The sequence below is a fragment of the Heptranchias perlo genome, chromosome 8 (assembly GCF_035084215.1).
Source record: "Heptranchias perlo isolate sHepPer1 chromosome 8, sHepPer1.hap1, whole genome shotgun sequence".
In the NCBI taxonomy this organism is placed as follows: domain Eukaryota; kingdom Metazoa; phylum Chordata; class Chondrichthyes; order Hexanchiformes; family Hexanchidae; genus Heptranchias; species Heptranchias perlo.
In genome coordinates, this window is record NC_090332.1 from 15,360,806 (window position 1) to 15,382,159 (window position 21,354).

At 44.0% G+C, this 21,354-nt stretch overlaps 1 protein-coding gene across 1 annotated transcript in view; it reads left to right on the forward strand.

Annotated features, from left to right (window-relative positions):
- ryr2a (ryanodine receptor 2a (cardiac)) overlaps positions 1-21,354 on the forward strand; it is a 471,729-nt gene that overhangs the window by 166,365 nt on the left and 284,010 nt on the right. The window contains exon 27 of the mRNA XM_067988444.1: positions 4,737-4,820. Within this exon, the coding sequence (XP_067844545.1) occupies positions 4,737-4,820 (84 nt within the window). The remainder of the gene's footprint in view (positions 1-4,736; positions 4,821-21,354) is intronic.

Genomic DNA, 21,354 nt, shown 5'->3' on the forward strand with positions numbered 1-21,354 from the left:
CAGAATCAGGCAGCATTCTGAGTGGTAGGGCTGGATAATACTTTGTCATTTGCAACCTAGAATGTAGATTTTATGAACTCATGTTCCTGGTGTGGAGCTTCATGCATAGGGAGCGTGAATTCGTAAAATCTCTCCATGTAACAAAATATAGGCCCTTTGATCTATCAAGCCTAATACTTCTATAGACCTTTTACAATCTGCTGCCACCTAATTTAATCTCTTCATATGGGGGCAGTAGTAATAATCAGTTTTCTTGAAGTTTAAGTGAATTAAAGTATTATTCTTGTTAAAGTTGACATTTTTGGATCTCTTTTATGCCTTGTAAAATATATACTTGCATCATTTGGATCCAGCAGTATCTTTTGGAAAATCACAGATGCACTGCCAATGATCAGAAAATCAATGCCTCTGCGATTTTCTGATACCTGAATGCAAGATCCCACCAGTGACCTGTGGTGTCTGAAAATTTCACCCAATGAGAATGTAATGGGTTAATCACCATTAGTAAGCACAGCTTCTGAATTATTTTAAATGTCACTACCCACTTGACAAAGTTCTTGATTTTTTTTGTTGGGATTTATGCCTGCCTTGGTTCCAGTAGAATTTATTTGCATGTTAAAGTCACAGACACAATCAACAGAAACGTTGTCACACTTAGCTGTTTCCATTTACTAGCTCTTATCTGCAGACAGTCTCCAAGGAGAATACTTCCAGCTTCCTCCATGACAGCAATGCTGCAGCAGAGTGCACTTGCTGTAGTTTGGGAGTCTTTATACACAACAATTTATTTATCCTTCACCCATTATGTCTCCCTGTTTTTTCTCTCAGTTTCATTAATATAGTGGTCGAACAAAAAAAAACAGACTCTTTATAAGAAAAATGATTTAAGGATTCCTGGGACTGAAATCTACTGCTGCAGGGCTGTGAGATGTGCATATTTAATTTTTGAACTACCTGACAAACATAAAGTTTAAGAATATAAACAATACTTAAATTTGAATTCACAAACTAGTGACTGAAAGTGTTTAAATTCAAATAAGTGTCTAAAAATGACATACTTATAATGAGTACTAGTTATCAGAGAGGCCAATAGGAGAAGAATATTATTTAGTCACCTTAGAGTAATCGTGGAAGGAAAGAAAAATATTGGTTGCACATAGAGTTAGTGTGGTGAAGACAGATGTAACATGACACAATTTCATTCAATTTCCTCCATTTAATTATACTTGCATCTACTTGCATTTTGCTAAGATTAACAAGCAGAGGAAAATACAGAGGAACGTTTTGCAAGGCTATGCTCCCAGCGGGGAATCAACGTGCCTGATTTGTGGCACTGCTGATTTTCTAGTGAGGAAAATTACCTGGGAATGGAGCCTCAGATAATTTATCCTGTATTCCTTTGTTTTAAAAGATACCGGACTATATATGTTCTTGTAGCTTTTTAAAACATTTCTCTTGCCTTTCCTGAATTCTCTACTGATTTATTTAGGTTGCTTGGTGTTCCAGGCGTCATTTCCCTACAAATAATGTAAGAAATGTAACCAGAGACCCACAGTATCCGTGTAGGGCCTGCTTCTCTGGCACTGTTTTCATTTAAGTAATGAAACTGGTGCTCTAGTAAAGTGGACATTGCTTATGCAATGTGTCACTTGCCTATAATACTTAAAATGAAAAAATATAATCATTGCATTGCAGGTATCCCAAATCAGCATTGAGTGTTTTGACTGGAGGACTAAAGAACAACCAAGAGCTATTCACTCTAATTAAGTGGGAAGAAGAATAATAATAGCTCTCCTTTTAAGATGGAGACATTTGTCTGATATTAAACTGAGAGGAAAAGCCTAAATGTTTGCACTAGAGCATGTGTACAAAATTACAGCAGTCCATTTAATCCACTTGGGACAATCTCACCAATTTTAATTAATTCCTCTGTTTCCAAGATGAAGTGCATTTAGACAGTGTCCCATCATAGCAGGTCTGGATCGCAGCCATGCAGACCAGATATGATATCAGGCTGTCTAAATATAAAACCTTATGTAATAAGAATCATAAAAATTAATAGATTGCTAAAGCTTTATTTTAATTATGACTTTAATCAACAAGTGGGATTTTTTGCACAGAATTGGAGGTAAGGAATTAGTTAAATCAGATTTTAGAAATAGTGCCCATATAATCATTCATTTTTAAGCAATGGTAGTTTGAGAGGAGGAGGAGGGAGAGGGGTAGAGGAGAGAGGCCAGGTCAGGGGAGTTGCCTGGACCCCAAAGAATAGGTAAGTTTTTTTTAACAAGCAGGCCAAAGAATGCAGTTATCTTTTCTCCTGGGAGTGGGGGGGGGGGCGGGGGTTGCTGGTGGTGATGAATCAGGCACTTACCCAGATAGCAGCAGGAAGCGGAGTATCCGGTATTGTGAGGCTGGCTGAGATGCGGCACTAGTGCCAAAAGCCCCCAATGGTCCTGTGCAAATGAGGAGCCCTCCAACTGACCCTGCATACTCTAGTGGGGTCGGTGCTGGAGAGCACTGGGGGTCATAATCCTGGTGTAACTGCCTGGATCGTGGCCATTGCAATTTCCAAGTCACTGCCTTATAACACCGTCTTTAGAAGCCATGCAAAAAGCATTGTGACAACAAGGAGTATGTTCCAAGTAATATTGGTGGTTGGAAATTACAGCGCTCTGAATTCCAGACTTAGCTTAGCAACTCAACTGCTCCTGAATTCTGGAGAAACTGCTTGCAGTGACACTGCTGCACAATTTTCTCTGGACTGGTTTCACTCTGAAGTCACTAGAGACGGTAATGTGATGGTATTGATAAATTTGACGTCATCATCTCAATTTGCGCTCACAACAACAACAGTCACAGCACTCCAAACGTAACTTGTTACTTGAAGATGTTTTGACAATGTGATAATTGGAAGGTTTTTTTTTCTTTGCAATGGCACTGATTCATGCACAGGCGCTGGAAGGAGAACACTTATGAGTTCACAATTATGCCGACTGGTTGAGACTGATTCAGGATGCAGTCTGCTGGTCCATCATAATGGGCATGACTGAACTCCAGGAAGTCTAATGAACAACCACACTTTTACATCTGATTTTCTTGCCGACATAGCAGGATATAAGAAACCAGCCATTATCTCTGGTGCTCTAGTAATGTCCCCTCCCCTCCACCTTTTTATTTGTACCATCAGAATGAAACTGAATCTACCATCTATATCTAAGTCAAATAAAGTTGAACATAAACGTGCATGTGTTATATTTGGTGCTGTCCTCACCTTATAGCACTATGAAATGTGACATGGATTTCACTTATCCACACCTATGAGGAGTGATTCCATGTTCTGGCGCCCCAGTGGGGTTCAATTCTTGCGGTAGGGACATCGCGGCTTAGCATCTGTGATCTCCTGAGATGCACTAGCTGTGAATAACTTCCCCACTAGGGATTGCTGGGACGCTAGGGGTTGGTTTTTGGTTTTGCTGGGAATTGGGCGGGCAGTCGGTGAAGCGCGCCTGCTGACCATCTGATGGCACCGGCGAGAGACCTGATTCATTTCCGTGGCTGGGCCTCATTATCATTACATCGACAAGCTTCTCACACATTTTAAGCAGCTCGCCAGTCGGAAGGGACCGAAAATCCATTCACTCCATCATGGAGCCCAGCCGATGCAACTAAGTTGGCATCACGAGGGTTGAGTTTTGTGCGGCCAAATGGAGCGTGAATGCTTCTTTTGACTGTAAAAAAATATTTAAAATCTTAATCTTACCTTTTTCTGAACGGCCTGCAGCTGCCCCTTTTTGCACCACTGGTTAGGCCACTTAACACCAAGAACCAGTGTGCGTGGTGCACACTGTGCTCATTGGTACCTGAAAATTGCATTGGGGTCCCTTTGATGTCAAAGGACTCTGATTTGCATAGGCTAATGAGGTGTCCGCCTGGTTTTGGTGGGTGCCTGGACCGCCCATTTCAAGAACTCCAACAAAATGGCGGCAGCCCAGACAATAGCGGGAACGGGGTGGTAAGTGCTGTACCACGATTTTCATCGTGCTAATGCCCCGTTCCCACCCAAAAACAGGGATGACAGTTGGCCCCCTATCATCTGTAACCATTTTCTGCTAGCACCACTCCTCACTGCGAGCAATGGATCATGGAATCATCCTTATTATCTGTAGCCAGACTCTGCTGAATTTTGGTCATTGTGGCCAGCGTTTGCTGCTTGTGCGCTCACCAGCCCGTGATGCCCACCCCTTCCTCATATTTTACTGGACAGAAAAATCAGGGGCTGGTGAGTGCACAGCAGAGATCCGTGGCCAAGATCTGAAATTTTGAATGCTAATTAGGAATACTTTGAAAGAAATCTGAAATTATTTGATAACAGCTTCAGGTATGCATTGTTAAAATTTCTGAATAAATAAAATGAATCATAAGGTAAGGGCAGAGAAATGGGATTTAAGTAGATGGCACCAGTTAAGAGCTAGCACCAGCACAAGCAATAGGCTGGATGGTTCTGTTACTTTATCTGACCCTGGCTAACTGCTGTGAGTGTCATGATGTGAAGAAATACACCAGTAACTTGTACAGTGGACAAAAGAATCTTTTTACTCGTTAATTCATAGAGTTTAATATATGTGTAAGTTTTCAAACTGCGCCTGGTACTGATAGAGTTTTTGTTGCTGAAAAGTTGACCCTTTGTGTTGGTTGAAGTCTTACTTATTCTTAAATGTTTATTTATTTTGCAGAACCCTTATGGCTTTGGGTTGTCATGTCGGCATTGCTGATGACCAGGCAGAAGAGAAGGTGAAGAAATTAAAGCTTCCCAGAAAGTGAGTACCTTGAGCAAACAGGTCATGTGAGTGTGAGTGTGAGATATTTTAAGCTGAAACCTTAGCTTCCAAGGTATAGTTGTTCTCCCCTTCCCACCCCCCTCCCTTGCCAGTGCACTCTGGTCTGGGAAAGAAAATATTAAAAAATCATCACAATTTCTTTAGCAGTCAGGATTTATTTGGAGTTTATTCTTTTGCTGCATTTATTGAGAATGGCATATAGGCAGAATTCACAATGTAGGCTGGAAATTAATGTTGGCTATAATCTCTGTACTACTGGTTTGCAGAGCAGTATTATTAGGAGTACAGTGTAGTACACTTTCCCTGCCATTTATCATATACTGCCAAAGTTGCTGTTCAGACAAAGCGGCTTCTGTGCAGGTGTGTATTAGGGTAATGAAACTTATTACTGCTGGCATGATTGGTACTTAAGTGGAAAGCGCATCATGTTCCAAGGCTATAACGTCACATGTGTGGTTGATTGTTAGCCCTCCTATGAAACCAACCTTGCTGCAGAGATTGCAATGTGAGCTTGGTTGCTTGCTGACAGGTAAGCTGCTATATACTTGAATTGAAATCTATGCTATACTATGGGAGTTGGATTGAGCTGGAGGAGAATAAGCAAATGGAGAACTAGGCTACCCATTACATCATTGTACAACACCTCAAATAATTTGCTCAGTTTGGCAGATTGAGACTAGAAATTGAAGTCTGAATGCTATTTAAAAGCCACACAAGACATTCAGTGTTCAAAAGAGTTAAATAGTCAGGCTGCTTAAAATAAGGCAAGTGAATTCTCCCAGATGTTTCATGAGGGTGGCTAAAGGATGCATAATCTTGAGTGTAGAGTTCATCCAAAATACTATTTATATCATCAATCAATAATGATTTTATATAACTGCATGACATGAATCCCACACTCACCTGACGAAGGAGAAAGCCTCCGAAAGCTTGTGATTTTCAAATAAAACAGTTGGACTATAACCTGGTGTTTTAAGATTCCTTACATTTGTCAACCCCAGTCCATCACCGGCATCTCCACATCATGAATCTATTCAGGTTAGAAAGTTTCTTTCCTTCCATGAGATTTCCTAAGTACTCCCCCCCCACCCCCCCAGCTTAAGTCTACAGTACAGTGCCTCAGTTGACTCCCACAGAAATTCAAGCAAAACTGTTTTACTTTTATATTTACTCACAACAATATACATTTTTTTCTTCTGGGAGAAATGCTAGAGTCCGTGACTCAGTTGCAAGCTCAGTGTTTGATCTGGCATGACAGACCTGGTATTGAATTGACGACCGTGAACTGACGGCACTCACTATCTGGCAGCATGTGATGACAGGCAACTGTGGAGCATCTCTACGATGAGTAGAATAATCCTACCCATTCTATAATTTCCTGTAAGTCCTTGGGTGAGATTTGACAAACCACAGTAGGCGGTAGGGGCAGAAATAACAGAACAGTTGGCCTGGATCGTAGATCAATGGAGGCATGCTGACCTAACTTGCCCACATTCTTGCTTAATCATGCTAATCCCGACTGAATTTTATGCATAAAATCCTCCAATCCAGCCTGGATGAAAACCTGAAGAAAATCAGATCTATTGTGAAAGACATCTGAAATTACTCTATTCCAGATCGCATGGATCTTCTCAGATTTTAAAAAATTGATCTGGGATTTGAAGCTAGAATGATCACGTTTACTGTCTATGACTAATTGACTTGGAAACGTGCTCGGCCTTCTTAGGACAATGACATTCTGGCAGTTTTCATGGTCTTTTTTTAGGTCACAAATGACCAGATTCATTGCGTTCAATTTCACAACTTGTCATGTGAGATTTAAATTCATGACCTCTCTGATAGTAGGCTAGTACTATAACTACAATTCTACTGTACCCTATTAATACTGCATTACGTCTAAATACATATGGTCACCCATTCCTTTCGGATGTCCAGAATATGAGAGAGGTAAATATCCATTACTCCAGGCTAGGGTTTTGGCCTAGAAGATCCTGGAAATCCCTGAATTGTATGCTTGGTTTGACCTTTCTTCAAAAGGGACCTGCCATTGGCCCAACCATGTGGCCATCTGGCAGCGCATTTCCTGCCCCCCCTCCTGTAGCGGGCGCCCATACTGATGTAGATGTCCACAGAACATTTGAAGAGTAATTGAACCTGTCTTGACCCTTGATACTCTGGTGGGGGTCAGCAACGCACTTACGTGAGTAAAGCATGACCGAGGATTTTCGGGGCCATTGTATTTACCTTATATGCTATATAAGTTTCTAAGAACTGGTTCAGTTCTCCAAAAACCTTTTTTTAAAATCATTGTCCCTCCTGAAGCTCAGCTGTCCTCATAGCTTGACTTATGTTCTCTCCCTTTTTGTTTCTTGACTGCTTGCTCCCACCAAAGGAACATTTCTCCTCAGCAATTTATTTTTTTTAGTCCTCTGTTTAAATGTTAACCTTCTTGCTCAAAATCTTTATATCTGAAAAGCCTCCGTCACTGAAATAATCTTGCATATTCAGGATAGAATGTAATTTCTGAGGAGACTTTGAAATATTGTTCCGAGGTCTTTTCCTAAATCTAATGCATATTTTTCTTTGATCGTTCTTTACCTCTTTGAAAACTGACATCTGCCTTCACACATCTCTTTTTTTGTGATTAATTTTTATGTTTAAGACCTTTCCTCTGAGAAAAAGATTGATAGCTTCCTGCCAGTTAATATTCTAAGACCTAAAAAAACATTTCATATGATCTCAATGTGGTATGTTGGACTACCATTGCATTTTTAATGTTAATATAAAACCAACATGACAGCTTGCAGCTCTACAGAACCAGCTGTGTTGCCGGGTTACACTGCTGTATAGTGGCTCCCAGTGCCAAACTGGTACCGATGATATAAATGGGCTATAAATTACATAGAATGTACAGCACAGAAATAGGCCATTCGGCCCAACTGGTCCATGCCAGTGTTTATGCTCTACACGAACCACCTCCCACCCCTCTTCACATAACCCTATCAGCATAACCGTCTATTCCTTTCTCCCTCGTGTTTATCTAGCTTCCCCTCAAATGCAATCGTTACAAATCCTTACATTTTCTTCTAGTTTCTGGTGGTGTTAGTGAAGTGACATAATGACTGCTGGAACAGCACTACTGATTTTGCACCTAGATTAATACCAGTTCCAGTGAAAAGGATAATCTAGCACATAATGAAGTATACCGGTACCTGCATGCTAAATATATTTTAATTGTTCTCTATTAGTGGTGGCACAGTGCCATTATTGAGGGAACACGGGGATGGAAATATCAATGTGGCGCATGAATTTACACCAATGGAACGATCAACGTTTGTGATAGGGCACCTCGAAGCACTTTCAGTACAGTATTATTTGTATAATAACTTTGTATAAAGCTAAAAAAATAAAAGCAAGAGGTAGATATTTACAGAGCTGGCCATGGGGGAGAAAGTTCCTAGCAACATTAGTACCACTTTTGTTTCATTTTTCTCTTGGGAAGGAAATTCCCCTTTAAAGTTTTTGTATTATAGGAGGACAATTATCTCTGATGCCCTTTTAACATACCACTGCCAAAATGTGCCAGGTATTCATTTGCATCATGTTATCAGTCATCATTACTAAGCAGTTCTTATCTCTCCTTAACGTTGTTTTTAATGCCCCTATAATTTTTTTCTCCTGGATTGCTCGTGGCTGTGGCCAGGAGATTAATCTTTAATTCCTGAAGAATCTGGGACAATTCTGGAGGAATGGCAACCCTACCCTGCAGGCAGCTGGCCCCCACCTCCACTGCACAGCTGTTCGAGGCCTGCAGCAGCCATCTCCCACTCCCAATGAGGCAGGCTCCCCACTGCAGGCGGAAATACCACCCCAAGCCTGCCTGAAAAATGCTAATGAGGCTGAACCCTAGAAATCTGCTGGGATTTGCGCGAGGTGACTTGGGTGGACGTAAAGCCAGTACTGCCACGGTTCTGGTGGCAAAGTCATCGCTGAGGAATATCAAGGACAGTGTATGTTGCTGAGGATAAGTCTCCCTCTTTTAAGTGGTATTTTTCTCCACTTCCCCCCTTTTTTAATCAGCCCATGTCAAAAATAAACCAAGAACTGGACTAACGAACCCAATACAAATAAAGCTGCACATACTGGAGGCTGTAAGGTGATGTCGATCTTCAGGTGACAGTTCTACACCACTTGAGTTTTAAACTCATGGTTTTGTGGCAGCACTTGAACCCTCCTATTAAATTACAGTCTTTGAACTCATTCCCATGTATCTGTCATCCTTTTTGAAGTATTTGCATTCAGTCAATTGCCTTCCTTGGGTTGACTGACATGATACATTTTGACATAGACATTAAAATGTTACAGTTGCTTTTTATTTCTGTAGGCATGGGTTTTTAAATTGTGCAGGACTGCCAATGTTCATCTTGAAATAACAAATGGACATCTATATTATGCAGTAGAAATAAAGAAAGAAACTGATGTCAATATAAATGACAAAATGTTGAATATTTAAAATTCAAACAGCACAGAAATTTATGGAGCATTTCTTCAGTAAATGCTCCATGAGGATTACTTCCTGCGTTTCACTTTAGCAGGACTCAGAATCTTACTACTTCTTCCACTTTCATTATCTTATAATTGTTTTTGTCTTTTGCACTTTCTTCCAACTTGAATCACCCAACATCAACATCAAGTACTCCCATATTAGGTACAGTAAGGTTAGATGCATGTTAAAGTTCCCTTCTTTCTGCCTCAGCTCCAACCTCAGGAGACTGCCCAAATTCATGTCAGATAGGACCTTTACAACCAGTAGAGACTTTCAATGCATCAGTTTGAGCTGGATTTGAACCCGGGTTTATTTTTCTTGCTTTTTATTTTTATTTTTATTTATGTCTTCAAATAGCATTTTTATCTTATGGAAGTATTCTGTAAAGACAAAAGGTTAAAAAGCAGAAATCAATATAAACAAATCGTCAAGATAAGAAGAACGGAATAGGGATGAAATTTCTGAAGTGGATAGCTAATTGGATGAGTCAGTGGTTATCACTTGTCACTGAATCATCTCCTGGCCTTCACCTAATGACAGACCTTTCTTTCTTTCCATCCCCTCCTCTTTTCCTTAGCCCTGTTACTCCTCATAAGATGTTCATTTGTAACATCTCCCGGTTCTGATGAAGGTTCATCCATCTGAAACGTTCACCTTACCTTCCTCTCGCCACAGATGCTGCCTGACCTGAGTGTTTCCAACAATTTCTGTTTTTAAATAGATTTACGTTTTGGGTTTAAGCCTTCCTTTGGAATTGAAAAAATGAAAATAGCAATATGATTCTATTGCTATGAAATTGAATCATAACAAAAGGGTGGGGGAGGGAAAAAAACGGAAGCTTTGGTGGAATGACCTGTAACCTGCTGAAAAGAAAAGCGGAAGATGAATAGATGACTCAGCTGATCTTTACATCAGACAATTGAAAGAAGTAAAAGACATTCGAAAAATAAAAGAAATCGTGTGAATATCTAAAGTAGTGGGAGTCAACCAAAGGAAGAGATGCGAAGACGAATAGGAACAGGAGAAGCTGCCAAAGTAGGGCAAGATCTGCTGGTCTCAAAAAGTGAAGAGAAGCAGGCCAATACCAAGCGCGCAGACCTCCTCGCCAGTTCTATGTTCCGAGACCGATTGGGGGACTGAGGCAAAGAAAAGAGAGATGCCTTTAATGTAGAGAACAGCATGAAAGTGGGGAAGGGAAACAGAGAGGTGGGTAGATTTCACCTTTCGGGCAGCCGACCGGCAGGGTACATCACCCGCCCACCCACCCGCCCGTTCCTGTCGGTGGGAGGCTCAAGTTGATTCAAGGTACACCCCTCATTTCCATGCCACTGGTGAGCTGCACGCCCCAAATGGTTGGGACTTGCCGGCTTCGGGCCAGCGCAATATCGAGGGGCTCTGACGCCGTGCTGGCCCACAGGTCAGGTCCTGTGAGGGAAGGGAGGGGAAGCAGTGGAGGGAACTGGCATGGGAAGGGAGCGACTCGCAGTATTTTTGTAGAGCACTCCTGATCCTCATGGCTCCACAAAAGTATAACTTGAAAAAGTTTTTGGGGTGGTTTTTCTAACACCAGCAAGGTTAGGCCGCTCAACACCAGGACATGTGGGTGGACTGTGTTTGGTGCAATCATGTGTCCATTAAACTTGCATCAAGGTCCTAACTATAACATAGGACCCCCAATTTGCAGACTAAAGCCTATTGCTTGAAACAGGCGGGCACTCCAGTCAACCACGTGCAGACCCCTTTAAAAAGTTAGTGGCCGGGGTGTAAGTGTTAACGTGGCGGTAAGTTTACTGACCCCATTTTGAGGTCATTAGTGCTCCATTAATGCTGGTTTCAGCTAATTAAAATCAGCCCCGGAGAACAGAAAATAAACAGTCTCCAAGAAACGAACATAGGAGAGGCTATATGGGGGAATTAATGGGAAACACCTTTAAAATTACCAGCACAATGTGCAGCAGTGGTTTGAAAAAAACAAAAAGGATTTTAGTGTGTATAGGTCAGGGGGTAGAGCACAAGCCTCAGGAAAGGCCTAGATTTTAACTGCCAGCAGGTTTCTGGCGGGAAATTTCCTGCCTGCCCAGGCAGAATGGGATCTAGCTGATTTTAGCAGCCGGGCTTCATTTAAATCCTGCTGGCTGACTTCCGACCTGTTCTGGCAGAAAGTCACGGGCTAAGAGGGCCACCAACCAGCAGCAGGTAGGTTGTGGGGTCGGTTATCGGGCCGTCCTGCTGAGGTCCCGCAATCGGTGGGGAGTGGTGTGGTGAGATCGCGGCAGTACCACTCCTGCTCCTCCTGGCCCCATAAAAATCTTTTAAAACTTACCTTTTTTGGGCCTCTTCTGGTCTCAATCCTTTTCACTGCTGGGTTGGTCTGATGAGAAACTCTCTGCCGCCTATCGTTCAGGCTGCCTAGTAAAAAAGATTTGCCTCTTCTGGCCCTGACTCCTCATCCTGCTGGGATGACTTGGCAGGAAAACCACAAGGGCTTCTCTGCAAAGGCCTCTGGTTAAAATTGCAGTTGGGTATTGATGACATCATAGGAGCTCGATCTGCATAGTTAAAGAATTTGGCGGGTGTCCCTCTCGCCTGCTCAGAAGAACAGGTTAAAATTGGAACCTGTGGGATCGGTGTGGGACATCGGCAGGTGAGTCCCTCGGGCGATTTTAACTGCCTGCCCGCCCGGCTTCCGTCAAGCAAACAGAATAAAAATCACTCTTATAGTCTCTGCTTCAGTCACTAACTCCAATATTGCATTTCACAGCTTCACAACCCTCTGTGTAAAAAGTTTTCTCTTGCTCTCGGTCCTAAATCTCTTAAATTTAAATTTAATCTTATATCTATGTCCCCTCGATGCCGACTCGTCAATCCCTGGAAACAGTTTGTTTCTATCTACTTTGTCCCATTCTTTCATAATTTTAAACGCCTCTATCCAAAAAACCCACAATCTCTTTTAATGAAAACAACTCAATTTTTACATCTAATATTCGGTGAGAAATTGGCTAAGACCCATTTTCGTGCCGTAAAAGGTGCACCCGAGGCTCGTCCGAAATTGGACCTCCGGCATCATTAGCATAATTCCCATTAGTTGCAAATGCCAATTCGGCGTCCAGAGGTAGCTCGCGCCAATTTGGGGTAGCTGTGACGCCTGCGGTGGCCCCTAAATAGGTCCTGGGTGGGGAGGGAGGAGAATGGGATGGAGGTGGGCACAGGCTGGCATCGACCCTCAGGAGTGCTCCACGTGAAGGTAATTTAAAAAGAAGAAACTAACCTGTTCGTTGGTGGCTGCCAGTGATCCCTTTAAGGACAGTAGGTTAGGCTGCAACAAGGCTCTGTTCAGTGCTGATCAATTTCCGAGAGCGGTCTTTAAACAGGTGTTAGGCCCCTCATTAGCATATTCAAGGGTCCTAATGATGGCCATCAGGGACACCTGAATATCGCCCAAGCTAAAATCGTGGAGGTATTTCAAGTGCCCTTTGAGTGTGAGACAAAGCCCCACAAATTTGGACCTTTTTATGCCTCAATTTTGCGCCCGAGAAATCGGTGAAGTGAGGTCCAATTTCTCCCCCATTGCCTACTGATACTTCAACATGCAATGGAACACTAGGATGCCGAATAAATTTCTTGACTGTGCTTGTGAAGCAGGTGGGAATGAGTAAGACGGGAAACACAGAGTACTGGGTTGTATCTGCATTAAAACCTCAGGTTGTATTGTGTGGTGTTTAATTATGACCAGAGCAGAAGCTCAAACTTCGAGTAGGAAAATTCCACCTTCCTCTGAAATGGCTGTGTGAAAGAATGCACTGACATGACATCCCTTGGACATTTTTTTATTGATTTACTGACTCTTTTCATGTTGATGAACAGAGAGAGATTATAAATGTGTTAACCTGCAGATGAGGCAGCGTACCGACCTTGTGCAGCTAAATCACTTCAAGACCCCACGTTGTGCTTTCTTTTGATGTACAAATACTGCTGCTGCTTCTGTTATGCATTGTAAACAATTTTACAACACCAAGTTATAGTCCAGCAATTTTATTTTAAATTCACAAGCTTTCGGAGGCTTCCTCCTTCGTCAGGTGAACGATGTGAAAATGAAATCCTCGAAATGAAATCGCATTTATAATTCACAGAACAATGCTTGGTGATTACAGACAGTTTTTTCAACTGCCCGTTGCCAAGGCAATCAGTGTGCAGACAGACAGGTGTTACCTGCCAGGTCTCAGAATATACAAATCACCAAAAAAAACAACAAACAAAAAAAAACAGAGATAGAGAGGTAGAAACATAGAAAAGACAGCAACTGACCCGTTATATTAAAAACAGATAACATTTGTTCGCTGGTGGGGTAACGTGTAGCGTGACATGAACCCAAGATCCCGGTTGAGGCCGTCCTCATGGGTGCGGAACTTGGCTATCAATTTCTGCTCGACGATTTTGCGTTGTCGTGTGTCTCGAAGGCCGCCTTGGAGTACGCTTACCCGAAGGTCGGTGGATGAATGTCCATGACTGCTGAAGTGTTCCCCGACTGGGAGGGAACCCTCCTGTTTGGCGATTGTTGCGCGGTGTCCGTTCATCCGTTGTCGCAGCGTCTGCATGGTCTCGCCAATGTACCATGCTCTGGGGCATCCTTTCCTGCAACGTATGAGGTAGACAACGTTGGCCGAGTCACAGGAGTATGAACCATGCACCTGGTGGGTGGTGTCCTCTCGTGTGATGGTGGTATCTGTATCGATGATCTGGCACGTCTTGCAGAGGTTACCGTGGCAGGGTTGTGTGGTGTCGTGGACGTTGTTCTCTTGAAAGCTGGGTAATTTGCTGCGAACGATGGTCTGTTTGAGGTTGGGTGGCTGTTTAAAGGCGAGTAGTGGAGGTGTGGGGATGGCCATAGCGAGGTGTTTGTCCTCATTGATGACATGTTGAAGGCTGCGGAGAACATGGCGTAGTTTCTCTGCTCCGGGGAAGTACTGGACGACAAAGGGTACTCTGTTGGTTGCGTCCCGTGTTAGTCTCCTGAGGAGGTCTATGCGATTTTTTGCTGTGGCCCGTCGGAACTGTCGATCGATGAGTCGAGCGTCATATCCCGTTCTTACTAGGGCGTCTTTCAGCGTCTGTAGGTGTCCATCGCGTTCCTCCTCGTCTGAGCAGACCCTGTGTATTCGCAGGGCCTGTCCATAGGGGATGGCCTCTTTGACGTGGTTAGGGTGGAAGCTGGAAAAGTGGAGCATTGTGAGGTTGTCCGTGGGCTTGCGGTAGAGTGAGGTGCTGAGGTGCCCGTCTTTGATGGAGATTCATGTGTCCAAGAAAGAAACTGATTCTGAGGAGTAGTTCATGGTGAGCTTGATGGTGGGATGGAACTTGTTGATGTTATCGTGTAGTCTCTTTAGTGATTCCTTGCCGTGGGTCCATAGAAAGAAAATGTCGTCGATGTATCTGGTGTATAGTGTTGGTTGGAGGTCTTGTGCAGTGAAGAAGTCCTGCTCGAACTTGTGCATGAAAATGTTGGCGTATTGGGGTGCGAATTTGGTCCCCATGGCTGTTCCGTGTGTTTGGGTAAAGAACTGGTTATCGAAGGTGAAGACATTGTGATCCAGGATGAAGCGGATGAGTTGTAGGATGGTGTCCGGAGATTGGCTGTTGTTAGTGTTGAGTATTGATGCTGTCGCAGTGATGCCGTCATCGTGGGGGATACTGGTGTATAGTGCCAAGACGTCCATCGTGGTGAGAAGTGTTCCTGGTTCAACTGGTCCGTGGGTACTGAGTTTTTGTAGGAAGTCTGTAGTGTCGCGACAGAAGCTGGGGGTTCCCTGTACGATGGGTTTCAGGATGCCCTCGATGTATCATGGTGATGCATGGTTTAGGACTGTGGATATTCACATTTATTCTGCAGCTTTCAAATTTTACATTTGGCAATGAACTGTATTTCACACCTTATATCCAAGAGCTTGGTGGTGATCTAGGACATTATTGGAGACATAACGACTTCCAAGTCCATTAAACCTGATTTACTATTGAGCAGCAAATGAAAGCAACCGCACTAGCACAGAAATTTGGAAATACCCCGCGGGCACAGAGAAGTCTTTAAAGGGCAAAACTATCAGATGCAGAATTCCAATAAAAAGCAAATGCAGACTGCTTAAGGATCTGATTTTTCTTAGATTTTGAAGAGATGCTATCTCTTCTCGTTCTTTTAAAGGTTACTTTTTAATAATTCACAAATGGTACTCACCCACACCTGCTCCAGTTCTATCATTATTAAAATGATTCAATAATAAGGGCAATTAGAGATGTTAGCTGTCTCCCTTTCCTGACTTGTCAAAAAAAAGTGATGTACATTTTTCAAGACATTCTGTAATAAAGGAGTTGATAGTGTTTCACCATAAAAGGGTAGTCAAAGGAAGGGTGGGGCTGATTAGGGACCAAAAGGAGATGTTCTTGTGGAGGCAGAGGGCATGGCTGAGGTACTAAATGAGTACTTTGCATCTGTCTTCACGAATGAAGAGGATGCTGCCAATGTCACAGTAAAGGAGGAGATAGTAGCGATATTGGATAGGATAAAAATAGATAAAGAGGACTTAAAAGGTTGGCAGTGCTCAAAGTAGAAAAGTCACCCGGCTTGGAAGGGATGTATGCTGAGGATGTAAGGGTGGAAATTGCGGAGGCCCTGGCCACAATGTTCCAATCCTCCTTAGATATGGGAGTGGTGCCAGAGGACTGGAGGATTGCAAATGTTACAGCCCTGTTCAAAAAAGGGGAAAGGGATAAAGCCTAGGTCTAACTACAGGCCAGTCAACCTAAAGTCGGTGGTGGGGAAACTTTTAGAGACACTAATCCGTGAGAAAATTAATTGGCACTTGGAAAAATATGGAAGGAAGGAAGTGTGCTGTGGTGTCCCCTAGAGGTTAGTATTAGGACCACTGCTCTTTTTGACATACATAAAAGACCTGGACTTGGGTATACAGGGCATAATTTTAAAGCTTGCAGATGACACGAAACTCAGAAATGTAGTAAACAACGTGGAGGATAGTAACATACTTCAAGAGGACATAGACAGATTGGTGAAATCGGCGGACACAAGGCAGATGAAATTTAACACAGAGAAGTGTGAAGTGATTCATTTTGGTAGGAAGAATGTGGAGAGGCAATATAAACAAAATGGTACAATTTTAAAATGGGTGCAGGAACAGAGAGACCTGGGGGTGTACATACACAAGTCTTTGAAGGTGGCAGGACAAGTTGAGAAGGCTGTTGAAAAGGCATATGGGATCGTTGGCTTTATAAATAGAGGCATAGAGTACAAAAGCAAGGAAGTTATGCTAAAACTTTATAAAACATTGGATAGGCCCTAGCTGGAATATTGTGGCCAATTCTGGGCACCACACCTTAGGAAGGATGTCAAAGCCTTAGAGAGGGTGCAGAGGAGTACTACTAGAATGGACCTAGGGATGAAGGACTTCAGTTACATGGAGGGACTAGAGAAACTGGGATTGTTCTCCTCAGAGCAGAGAAGGTTAAGGGGAGATTTGATAGAGGTGTTTATAATCATGAAGGGTTTTGATAGAATAAATAAGGAGAAATTGTTTCCAGTGGCAGAAGGGTTGGTAACCAGAGGACACAGATTGAAGGTAATTGGCAAAAGAACCAGAGGCTACATGAGGAAATAATTTTTTACACAGTGAGTTGTTATGATCTGGAATGTACTGCCTGAAAGGGTGGTGGAAGCAGATTCAATAATAACTTTTAAAGGGGAATTGGATAAATTAAAAAAAAATTTTTTTTTATTCGTTCACGGGATGTGGGCGTCGCTGGCAAGGCCGGCATTTATTGCCCATCCCTAATTGCCTTCGAGAAGGTGGTGGTGAGCCGCCTTCTTGAACCGCTGCAGTCCGTGTGGTGACGGTTCTCCCACAGTGCTGTTAGGAAGGGAGTTCCAGGATTTTGACCCAGCGACAATGAAGGAACGGCGATATATTTCCAAGTCGGGATGGTGTGTGACTTGGAGGGGAACGTGCAGGTGGTGTTGTTCCCATGCGCCTGCTGCCCTTGTCCTTCTAGGTGGTAGAGGTCGCGGGTTTGGGAGGTGCTGTCGAAGAAGCCTTGGCGAGTTGCTGCAGTGCATCCTGTGGATGGTGCACACTGCAGCCACAGTGCGCCGGTGGTGAAGGGAGTGAATGTTTAGGGTGGTGGTTGGGGTGCCAATCAAGCGGGCTGCTTTATCTTGGATGGTGTCGAGCTTCTTGAGTGTTGTTGGAGCTGCACTCATCCAGGCAAGTGGAGAGTATTCCATCACACTCCTGACTTGTGCCTTGTAGATGGTGGAAAGGCTTTGGGGAGTCAGGAGGTGAGTCACTCGCCGCAGAATACCCAGCCTCTGACCTGCTCTCGTAGCCACGGTATTTATATGGCTGGTCCAGTTAAGTTTCTGGTCAATGGTGACCCCCAGGATGTTGATGGTGGGGGATTTGGCGATGGTAATGCCGTTGAATGTCAAGGGGAGGTGGTTAGACTCTCTCTTGTTGGAGATGGTCATTACCAAGGCACTTATCTGGCGCGAATGTTACTTGCCACTTATGAGCCCAAGCCTGGATGTTGTCCAGGTCTTGCTGCATGCAGGCTCGGACTGCATCATTATCTGAGGGGTTGCGAATGGAACTGAACACTGTGCAGTCATCAGCGAACATCCCCATTTCTGACCTTATGATGGAGGGAAGGTCATTGATGAAGCAGCTGAAGATGGTTGGGCCAAGGACACTGCCCTGAGGAACTCCTGCAGCAATGCCCTGGGGCTGAGATGATTGGCCTCCAACAACGACTACCATCTTCCTTTGTGCTAGGTATGACTCCAGCCACTGGAGAGTTTTCCCCCTGATTCCCATTGACTTCAATTTTACTAGGGCTCCTTGGTGCCACACTCGGTCAAATGCTGCCTTGATGTCAAGGGCAGTCACTCTCACCTCACCTCTGGAATTCAGCTCTTTTGTCCATGTTTGGTCCAAGGCTGTAATGAGGTCTGGAGCCGAGTGGTCCTGGCGGAACCCAAACTGAGCATCGGTGAGCAGGTTATTGGTGAGTAAGTGCCGCTTGATAGCACTGTCGACGACACCTTCCATCACTTTGCTGATGATTGAGAGTAGACTGATGGGGCGGTAATTGGCCGGATTGGATTTGTCCTGCTTTTTGTGGACAGGACATACCTGGGCAATTTTCCACATTGTTGGGTGGATGCCAGTGTTGTAGCTGTACTGGAACAGCTTGGCTAGAGGCGCAGCTAGTTCTGGAGCACAAGTCTTCAGCACTACAGCTGGGATGTTGTCGGGGCCCATAGCCTTTGCTGTATCCAGTGCACTCAGCCGTTTCTTGATATCACGTGGAGTGAATCGAATTGGCCGAAGACTGGTTTCCGTGATGGTGGGGAGATCGGGAGGAGGCTGAGATGGATTATCCACTCGGCACTTCTGGCTGAAGATGGTTGCAAACGCTTCAGCCTTGTCTTTTGCACTCACGTGCTGGACTCCGCCATCATTGAGAATGGGGATGTTTGCAGAGCCTCCTCCTCCCGTTAGTTGTTTAATTGTCCACCACCATTCACGACTGGATGTGGCAGGACTGCAGAGCTTTGATCTGATCCGTTGGTTGTGGAATCGCTTAGCTCTGTCTATAGCATGTTGCTTCCACTGTTTAGCATGCATGTAGTCCTGAGTTGTAGCTTCACCAGGTTGGCACCTCATTTTTAGGTACGCCTGGTGCTGCTCCTGGCATGCTCTTCTACAGTCCTCATTGAACCAGGGTTGATCCCCTGGCTTGTTGGTAATGGTAGAGTGTGGAATATGCCGGGCCATGAGGTTACAGATTGTGCTGGAATACAATTCTGCTGCTGCTGATGGCCCACAGCGCCTCATGGATGCCCAGTTTTGAGCTGCTAGATCTGTTCTGAATCTATCCCATTTAGCACGGTGGTAGTGCCACACAACACGTTGGATGGTGTCCTCAGTGCGAAGACGGGATTTCATCTCCACGAGGACTGTGCGGTGGTCACTCCTACCAATACTGTCATGGACAGATGCATTTGCGACAGGTGGATTGGTGAGGACGAGGTCAAGTAAGTTTTTCCCTCGTGTTGGTTCGCTCACCACCTGCCGCAGGCCCAGTCTAGCAGCTATGTCCTTCAGGACTCGGCCAGCTCGGTCAGTAGTGGTGCTACCGAGCCACTCTTGGTGATGGACATTGAAGTCCCCCACCCAGAGTACATTTTGTGCCCTTGCTACCCTCAGTGCTTCCTCCAAGTGGTGTTCAACATGGAGGAGGACTGATTCATCAGCTGAGGGAGGACGGTAGGTGGTAATCAGCAGGAGGTTTCCTTGCCCATGTTTGACCTGATGCCATGAGATTTCATGGGGTCCAGAGTCAATGTTGAGGACTCCCAGGGCCACTCCCTCCTGACTGTATATCACTGTACTGCCACCTCTGGTGGGACAGGACATACCCAGGGATGGTGATGGAAGAGTCTGGGACGTTGGCTGAGAGATATGATTCTGTGAGTATGGCTATGTCAGGCTGTTGCTTGACTCGTCTGTGGGATAGCTCTCCCAATTTTGGCACAAGTCCCCAGATGTTAGTAAGGAGGACCTTGCAGGGTCGACTGGGCTTGGTGTTTTGCCGTTGTCGTGTCCGGTGCCTAGTGGTCCGATGCCGGGTGGTCCGTCCGGTTTTATTCTTATTATGACTTTTCGTAGCGAGATTTTACAACTGAGTGGCTTGCTCGGCCATTTCAGAGGGCAATTAAGAATCAACCACATTGCTGTGGGTCTGGAGTCACATATAGGCCAGACCGGGTAAGGGCGGCAGGCTTCCTTCCCTGAAGGACATTAGTGAACCAGATGGGTTTTTACGACAATCCGGTAGTTTCATGGCCATCATTACTGATTCTAGTATTTTAATTCCAGATTTTAATTTAATTAATTGAATTTTTTAAATTAATTAATTGAATTTAAATTCGCCAGCTGCCGTGGCGGGATTTGAACTCATGACTCTGGATTTTAGTCCAGGCCTCTGGATTACTAGCCCAGTAACATAACCACTATGCTACCGTACCCATACTTCAAGGGGAAAAGTTATCAGAACTTTCAAAAGCTGGCACAGGCATGATGGGCCGAGTGGCCTCCTTCTGTGCTGTATCATTTTATGATTCTATCTGGACTGTTTTTCAGTAAGTTACAAAATGTTATGATCAACTTAGCATCCTTTTTTCTTTTTGTTTTTTTTCCATTTTTAAAAAATATGTTTGTTTAAACAACCATTGAGGTAGCAAAGTCATTAATGAGTTGCGTTGTGTGAGAGTTGAACTCCACAGCCACACTCGCACTCACATCCGCCCACACGCACTCACTCACATGTGAATTGACTAACTTGTTGAAGTATCTTGGTTTTAGCCTGTATAGACTGACGATAACTCAGTTCTTTTACATCGACACTCTTTGACTTCCCCAAATCCACACGGACTGCAGCGGTTCAAGAAGGCGGCTCACCACCACCTTCTCAAGGGCAATTAGGGATGGGCAATAAATGCCGGCCTCGCCAGCGACGCCCACATCCCATGAACGAATAAAAAAAAAATCTAGTTCCCATGTCCTCTATCTGTTAAAAATGGAAGCAGCAACTGACAAAACTCATGTTTATTTGGTGGATAGATGAATTCCAATAATAATTTTATTATTGTTTTGTTACTTTTCCATTCTAGTCCCGTCAAACATGTGTTAAGGTTGTGTGACCCCACATGTTGTTTTGACATTACTTGGACAGTCCCCACCACTTACACCGTCCATGCTTATCCCGGGCAGCCGCCTATATCGGGCAAATTGCACTAACGATTGACCACAACTATTAAAGTCAATTACAAAGGCACCGCTTATAACACATTAAGCGAGCTGGCTATTTCAGGCAATTCACTAAGCTTTTTGCACCTCGTTAAAG